This window comes from Silurus meridionalis, chromosome 17 (assembly GCF_014805685.1).
Source record: "Silurus meridionalis isolate SWU-2019-XX chromosome 17, ASM1480568v1, whole genome shotgun sequence".
Taxonomy (NCBI): domain Eukaryota; kingdom Metazoa; phylum Chordata; class Actinopteri; order Siluriformes; family Siluridae; genus Silurus; species Silurus meridionalis.
The window spans coordinates 1,301,850-1,310,650 of NC_060900.1; the positions used below are offsets into that span (position 1 = coordinate 1,301,850).

General features: G+C 42.5%; 1 protein-coding gene across 1 annotated transcript; it reads right to left on the bottom strand.

The window, feature by feature from the left end:
- Positions 1-743: 743 nt before the first annotated feature.
- Positions 744-7,456, bottom strand: slc7a4 (solute carrier family 7 member 4). Its single transcript, XM_046871982.1, has 6 exons — positions 7,240-7,456; positions 4,520-5,604; positions 4,030-4,373; positions 3,540-3,872; positions 2,680-2,788; positions 744-1,656 (listed from the first exon to the last, which is right to left on the bottom strand). Exons 2-6 carry the CDS (start codon positions 5,487-5,489, stop codon positions 1,448-1,450), a joined length of 1,965 nt encoding a protein of 654 aa, XP_046727938.1. The 5' UTR covers positions 5,490-5,604; positions 7,240-7,456; the 3' UTR covers positions 744-1,447.
- Positions 7,457-8,801: the final 1,345 nt, after the last annotated feature.

The window sequence follows — 8,801 nt, forward strand, 5'->3', positions numbered from 1 at the left end:
GAGAAGATTCGATGTGTGTGCGTGTCATGACTTTTGATTCAAGCATAACAAAACATTTGTGTGTGTGTGTGAGTGTGTGTGTGTGTGTGTATCAGTGATTGTCCTTGCTTATCTTAGCTCAACAAACCTCCAATCCTTCAGCAAAAACCCAAACACAGTGTCAAAAAAGTGCTAATCATCTCTAAAGTCTTTTCCTAAAGCAGAAACACGCATTCAGCCAGTCTGCCTATTCCAAACACACACACACACACACACACACACACACACACACACACACACACACACACCTCTGAGAGCATTAGAATTGAACTGCTGCTGTGTGCTCGCGATTCTAAACGTTGCACGTCTAAACGCCTCTACGTCATTATTCAGAACCGTTAGCTACGTTTTCTCTACAAATCACAGCTAACAATCCAGACTAGTAATATGTGCTGAAGAGAGAAGCCACAAAAACACACCATGATATAATTAATGTAAATTCATTACCATAAACTGCTCATTTCATCAGCTGTCAGATGATCAACAGCACATTCTCTCTTTATACCTTCTCCAAGACAAAAAATCAGCCAATGAATGATTTTTCTGGTGTCATGTGATTTTAGATCTAATGTATTATCGATTCTTCTAGTAGAGTGGGATAGCAGACCTCAACCTTCTCACTGAGGATTACCTACAAATTTGCCTGAATAACAAACAGGTGCAGTTTCAAAATTTTCAAGGACAAACCAAACAAAACGGTTTTGCCAGATTAAAAACGTGTGCTTTAATACACAATCAGCCATAAAAAGAGTTAAATTTCTCCATGCTATAAAGGAGAAAGAGCTTCTTGCGGATGGTGTGTGCTACCATACACACATTAACTATGCAGCTCTTTCATAGGGTGCCATTATTTTTACACCACTCTGTATATACAATGGCAGGATCTCACGAATAGTTTTGAGCAGTGCTCGAATTGAGTCAAGTCTTATGGGGTCCCCAGTTGTTGTGTAATTCATATACTTTTTACTGAAATAATCTTGGGGACCCCTAAATCTATTGTTTACTTGTCTTGGGGGTCCCTAATGCCTTATCGGGGGTCCCGGATCAATTTGTGCACTGGTTTTCAAGCCGAGGTCCTGAAACCAGGAATGAAACAAAGGATCAAAAGAATTTACCCTGACTGGATATTTAGAGATTTCTTTTCTTTTTTTTTGTTTCTTAATAAATTTTTGTGTAAATGTTCCTATAAATAAATTATGAATAAACGTGTTCATATCCAGTGTGAGAAATAATATATCAATAATCTCATATCAAGAACCTCAGAAAGGCAGAACAGACTGTGGCAGTAAAGGAGAAGCATAAACACACACACACACACACACACACACACACACACACACACACACACACACACACACAAACGAACTACACAACTAGTGTGTTTAACACTAGCATACAGACACACAGATCATCTGCTGGCTTGCGTGTCGTCGGCGGCCGGAGTGGGAGTGTTTGTTGCGGGTGTGTGTGTGTGGACGTGTCCCTCAGGCTGGACGTTCTGGACGGTTTCCACCAAACTCCCGCTGGGGAGAACCACGTAACGGGCCGAGACACTCCGTGGCTCCTTCAGGCCTTCTTTACTGTGCCAGATACCGTAACCGAAATACACAATCAGCCCTGAGAGAGAGAGAGAGAGAGAGAGAGAGAGAGAGAGAGAGAGAGAGATAGAGAGATAAAGGGATAGAGGTAAAAAGGGGGAGAGATGGAAGGAGAGGGAGAAAGAGCGAAAGATGGGAAGAGAAAGATGGGAAGAATTTGGAACAGTGAGAAAGGTAGTGAAGAAAAAAGACAGAAAGAAGGATGGAGAAGGAGAGAAAGAATGAGAGAGAGCGAGAGGAAGGAAAAGCATAAAAAAGAAAGTCAAGCCTTCTTTGAGAAAAACATTAAGCAAAGTCTGCACAAAGACACCTGTGTGTGTGTGTGTGTGTGTGTGTGTGTGTGTGTGTGTGTGTGTTTAAACTTCACACTGAGGTTAACTGGATTTGAAGCTGATCCTCTTCCCTCACTTCTTTTTGTTCTGTAATAAATGAACTCTATCAGTCTCTGTGTTTGGTCGGGTTTCTGTACCGTCCTCATTACACTCCTGTTAACTTCCTCTTCCCGTTTTCTGTTAGTTGAATTCCTGCTGCAATCACGTCCACATCGTTACTGTGCTCATTGATGAAAGATTGAGTCGACATCACTGTAAATATCAGGAGGAATAAAGACCTTTTTACGCTTGTTGTTGAAAATGGGGGTGAGGCTGAAGCACAAACATGAGAAAGAAAAGAACTGGAGAACAGAATTACGTTCTCTGTTAATCAGGATCATCTCAGAGTGTGTAAGAAGTGTCCATATGAGCCGTCTTCAGCTTTCTGACCGTGTGTGAACAAGATGACGTGTAGTGTGTGTGTGTGTGTGTGTGTGTGTGTGTGTGTGTGTGTGTGTGTGTGTGTGTGTGTGTGTTGTCTTTTTGCCTGTTTATGTAGCAGGTGGAGTCCTGCAGTTAAACACACAGCTGAAGGAGGGGTCTAGTTAGTTTACTCTGTGTGTGTCTGTGAATGTGTAACCTTGTTTAAAGGTTATGGACGTGTACTGCATATGTGTGTGTGTGTGTGTGTGTGTGTGTGTGTGTGTGTGTGTGTGTGTGTGTGTGTGTACCTGCAGCTACCCAGATGGTGAATCGGAGCCAGGTGAGTGGACTGAGCTTCATCATGAGAAACACATTCGTCAGGATACTGACACCAGGAATTAACGGCACCAGTGGAACCTGTTTAATCCATACACAAACAATCAAACACACACACACACACACACACACACACACACACACACACACAACTTATATAGAATTTGCTAAAGGAAATGTACACAAAGCTGTGAATCAGCTGACGAGCGCCGGGTTTATACTCCATCACACATCCAACACTGATGTTAAATAATGAATCGGAGGAATTTGGAGACAAAAAGGAGAATATTGTGATGGTGTGATATTCAGAGAGATTTCAGTTCCCTAAAATACATTCTTCCTAATCAGCAGACTATTTGAGGTTCCTTCAGAGAAACGGCCTCCATATCGACCCGAGTGCTCCATTAGTGGTGTTTATCTCTGCTATAAAGCTGCTCTTTGTTACTGCTGCTGGAATGTTCCTCTTCCTGATGGAGGAAATAAACAGCCCTGCTTCATCACCCGGACTCATGCTTCTGAGTTTCTCACTTCTTTTTGAGTAGAAACATCTCAGACAGAGCTTTTAATAGCATCTACATCACTACTTTTAAACCACAGACAGACTGGAGCTCTGGCTTTGCTTGTTTAACCCAAGTCTCGTGCTTCATTACTTCTACAGGAATCAGGAGTTATATAGTGTCATGTGGTGACCCTTAGGGAACAGTTCTGTGTCCACACTTGTTTAGACTCTTTATTCTCATAATCATCAGATTTATTTAACTGGTTCGCATTCATAATTTTGACCAAACTGATGGCCACCTGAGGAGTGTAGCAGCATGAAACGCTTTCTCACCTGGAAGCTCTTTGTGTTCTGCTGCTGCTCATGGACGGAGATGACGATGAGGCTGAGGATGAAGGCCAGGCTGAAGATGATGAGCAGCAGGACGAAGCTCCACGTAGGGAGCGCCAGGTAACTTTGTCCAAACACCAGCACTGAGCAGAGTGACACGGCACTCACCATCAGCGACAGCACACTGAACGATACGACTTCGCCCGGCGCCCAGTCCCCCAACACTGAACCCAGGTACGGCTCCCAGCGGGCACTCAGAGTCCCTGGGAACTTCTTCTGCTCCACCAGCCGCAGTTTATCTGAAAACGACTCGTACTCCTTCAGCTCGCCGCTGTCCTGTTTAACAGAGAAATCTTGTGCTTTGTAATAAATTCATATAGTAGATCTTTTTTTATTTATGTTTTAAGCTACTGAAATTCTTCTGATTCTAAAATAATCTCCGCCCTCAAAAGAATATTATATAAACATGATTGGATGATTTGTAGTTCTGTACCTCCTTGAGCTCAGACGCAGAGCTCTGCTGGCCTGGCGAGGGCGCCGGTGCATCTTTCTTCCCGCTGGCATTTTTTTCCGGCTGGAAGCGTAAAACGATAACGCTCGCAGCTACGAAGGTGTACGCTAACAGCGTGCCGATGGAGAGAAACTGGACAAGAGCCTCCAGGTCGAAGATGAGCGCTAGGACAGCCATGAGACTGCCGAACACCAAGATAGCAATGATGGGGACTTTAGTGACAGGATTAACGCGTGAGAAGACGGAAAAGAAGAGGCCGTCCTCCGACATGGCGTACACGATACGAGGCAAAGAGAAGAGGTTGCTCAGCAGCACCGTGTTCATGGCTAAAGAGAAACATGAAAAAAAAAATCAGGAATGATATAGAAATATATAAATAACATTAAATATGAATCACTTTATTCTTCAATTTGTAGGAAAACATTTCCCCCAAAACACAACCAAGTATAAACACACACACAGTCATACACACCGCAGATGGATCCCACAGCCACGATAAGGCCGGCCCAGCTGTACCCACGCCTGAAGAACGCGTCCGAGAGCGCCGAGTTCGGGTCGAGGGTGTTCCACGGGACCATCAGCGTCAGAACCATCGAAACCAGGATGTACGCTGTTGCTGCTAAAGCTAGCGAGATTGCTGTTGCCAAGGGAATAGCCTTCCGAGGATCACGTGCCTCTTCACTGGATGCAGCAATCACATCGAAGCCTACAAATGCGTAAAAGCAGGTGGCCGTTCCTGCCATGATGCCCGAGAAGCCATAGGGGGCGAAACCGCCTTTGCGTGCGCTCCAATTGGTCGGATCGGCTAATGCGAAACCAAAGATCAGGATGAAGGCTATGACTACCATGCTAACCATAGAGAAGATGTGATTTAGCCAGGACGAGACGCGCACCCCGAACGAAATGACGAAAGATGCAATAAGCAGTACTCCTGCCGCGAGGAAATCGGGATATCTGGCGAGGAAAGGTGCGTCCCAGCGCATTACGTGACTTTCCGTAAAATTCCGGATACGGTGGTCAAAAATGGAGTCCAGGTAGCCGCTCCAGGCACGAGCCACCGCCGCGCCGCCAATCATATACTCCAAAATTACATTCCAGCCAATCAGAAAGGCCCAGATCTCACCAACGGAGACATACGTGAACATGTAGGCGGAGCCTGTTTTGGGAACACGAGCGCCAAATTCGGCGTAGCACAGAGCCGCCATGAGCGAAGCCACGCCCGCGATCAGGAACGACAGCACAACGGCCGGTCCCGCCAGATCCTTGGCAACGGCTCCAGTGAGGACGTAGAGACCCGAGCCGATCATGGCACCAACACCGAGCAGCGCCAGGTCCAGTGTGGAGAGACAGCGCCTCAGAGACGTCGCCATCATGTCCTCCTCTAACGTCTTCAGCCTGTTCAGCTTCTGGCAAAAACGCACAGCTGGAGAGCACGACACCATCGTGAGGTAGTGACGGACAGAAAGAAATAAAGAGATGGAAAGAGTGTAGAAGGAAAAGTGGTCTCGCTCTCAGCTAATCCATTTCTGCCAGAACTGAAGACGTTCCAAAGACGACCTGAGAACAGAAGAGAAGAAACACACAATCTGGGTTTTTAATACTAACTGGTGCTAATTACATACACAACGGACCAAAGTTTGTGAACAGGTCTGGAGTCTGTAAGCGATGATCTGGTTCTTCTACTCCAACAATCATATCCTCATGGGGTCTACAGAAACTTCTAACTTTGTAGTAACAGTTTAGGAAAAGCCAACATATGTCTCTGTTGGTCAGGTGTCCATGTGGGTGTTCATCTCCATACAGTGTTCATGTATCAAAGGCATGAATGTGTGTAGTTGTTATTAGTTTTTTTTGCACATAACACACATGGAAACCCTCAAACAACTGTATACTGTACACATGAAGAGAATAAAATATAATTTATTATAAATAGTGAAAAGGTTTGCATTACCGTGTTGATACATTAATAAACATATATAAATAAACACACTGGATCTGCTGCATCATCGTTTCTATAGTAACGGGCTCGTTCGACTCGTGCTGCACATGATCAAAGATTAACAAATAAATGTGACTAATTGCTGCTCTTGTGTATTTATCATTCATCGTTCATTTATAACACAAATCTTCAGTGTCTGTTCTCTGTAACGGGAAAATATTCAGAACAGCGTAGATGCAGTTTTTGGTCTTAAAATATACAGGGTGAGGGACAGACTGTTTATAGCTGCTATAACATCAGTGAGAAGGAGAATCAGCTTAACTCCTAAATGTTTTATATTATTAAATGTATGTCATGCATTTTAATTCTGCCAGAATTACTTCAAAACATCATCATTACAACACTCTTGTGAACCCATGATGACCAGAGGATTGCAAGAGTGAGGGGGTGGGGTTTAATTAGCATATCATGCATAATTTCTGTTATTTTTAATGCACCTAGTGGCATTTAGACCATGCTATAATACTTTCTTGCTCAATAAAAGAAACAAACAAAAAGAAATCTGTGCAAAATAATGATCTGTAACCCTTTGTATTATTTTCCATGTATTATAAACTTTCATGGCCGCTGTGACGTCACATATACACCAGAAGTGCATGAATGAAAATGCAATGGTTTACGGAAAAGAATAAAAAGACAGAAAGAAAGAAAGAAAGAAAGAAAGAAAGAAAGAAAGAAAGAAAGAAAGAAAGATGCATAAACAATGTCGGGACTGGGTTACAAAGATGCGCGTTTTATTACGTAATAATGTTTTTGACGTCACACAGGGGGGAGGGGGTGCTGCTCTACTGTATATGCGCATTATAATAATGCATTACATTTACAGCTTTGTGAAAAGATGATTCATATTCATCAGTGTACACAACCAACACACACACACACACACACACACACACACAATAATGCATAATGTCACACTTGCGCATTAGAATAAATGATTATCCTGGGCTATAATATTCCCAGCATCCTGTTACAAACACTCCTGAGAGTGTGTGTGTGTGTGTGTGTGTGTGTGTGTGTGTGTGTGTGTCAGTGCGCTCCTGCTGTCACGACCACAAAAGGTATATACCCAGGTGAGAAACGCCAGAACAATCATCTGATCACACACACACACACACACACACACACACACACACATACACACACATCAGTTAGGAATGCCGCATGAAGAAGGCGGTGGATGGTTTGATTACCTGTGCAGGAACAGGCCGGTGATTCTCAGTGCGGATGTGGCGGTGAGGATGATGATGATGGTGGTGGTGGTGATGATGATGATGATGATGATCTTCTCTGATCGGCTGCAGCGGCGGCGGAAGGACCGAGTCGCAGTTCGGGTCTTAAAGGGCCATTCAGCGTTATTTCCGTTTCCGTTCCTGCGGTGTGTGTGTGTGTGTGTGTGTGTGTGTGTGTGTGTGTGTGTGTGTACTCATCCTCATGTCTGAACGCTTTTCCTGATCCTGGTTTTTAGGGAATTGTGTGACATCATGATTAGTCTATTGTGATCTTTATCTATAATATAATATCATTAATAGTTTGTAATATATAATTTAATATTAATTTTTATGCTCATAAACACAAAACTGTCAAAATGTAAAGACGCTGATCACAAAAACAATAAAAATCCAGTCTGATGTGGTATTTAATTATTTGTTGATGTTTTTATGTTTCTCGCCTTAAATACCAATAAATTCTACAACCTTCAAGTTTATACCATTTATTAAATAAATTACATACAATTACCTATTAATTTCCCGTTTTTAATGCTGTAAGTCGTAACTGCCTTCTCGTTTTTACATGTAGAAAATGATAATTTTGTAATCAGAGTGAATATCAGCAAAATTCACATCAGCAAATAGCATCAAGTCGTATTTATTGAAATATAAAAAAAAATACTAGAAATAAAAAATACTTAAAATTACAATTTTGATTGCAAACAAAAAAAACTACTTGTAATATTTTAATTTCTGTCAAAACTTCAGCAATATAATATTTTATAATAAATTGATGCCCAAATGTCATTTATAGTCGTTTACAATGATGCTGTGAGTTGGTTCCACCAGGGGGCACTGTAGAGTATTGACTCTAGTATTGACTCTACAGTGCCCCCTGGTGGAACCAAATCACAGCATCATTGTGTAATGTTACAGTTTTTCTCAATTGCTAAAACACTAAACTCTATTTTCTGAACCAAATGCTCAGTTGCCTGAACACACTGAATAAATCAATCACTCTTTTGGCAAAACCATAAGCACTTTTCACCTGTTTAGACACAACTTGCCAACACATTTTCATTGTGATGCACCCGTGCTGCATAATGGTGAGCACAGGTGACAAAAGTCAAACACAATTAAAGCACAAGTGTCACCACTTGAACACAACAACTCAAAATGGATCACACTTGTGGCTAATGATGTGAGGGAACATAAGCAGTAAGCCAGTTCAGAGAGCACTGGTTTGTGAGACCCTACAATAGATAGAAATCTGAGAGGAAGAGGTCGTGTGAGAGGAGGTCGAGGTGGTCAGCGAAGACAAAGAACAGTAATATCTGATGAAATCAGAGCTACTGTGATTGACCATGTTCTTGTCCATGGTATGAGCATGAGGGATGCTGGACAAGGGGTACAACCAAACATCAGTAGACTCACTGTGTCCACCATAATCCGAAGATTTAGAGAAGAGAACAGGTAATTACCTTTTTTAGACATATAGTACAGTATGTAAATGTTGACAGCAATTACTGTATGACAGACTATAT

Excerpts from the sequence above, each read along its gene's own strand:
- slc7a4 (XM_046871982.1), bottom strand. The coding sequence starts at position 5,489 with ATGGTGTCGTGCTCTCCAGCTGTGCGTTTTTGCCAGAAGCTGAACAGG. Across the intron at positions 4,374-4,519 it reads GGCTGTGGGATCCATCTGCG|CCATGAACACGGTGCTGCTG; the intron begins GTGTGTATGACT and ends GTTTCTCTTTAG. Across the intron at positions 3,873-4,029 it reads CTGCGTCTGAGCTCAAGGAG|GACAGCGGCGAGCTGAAGGA; the intron begins GTACAGAACTAC and ends TCTGTTAAACAG.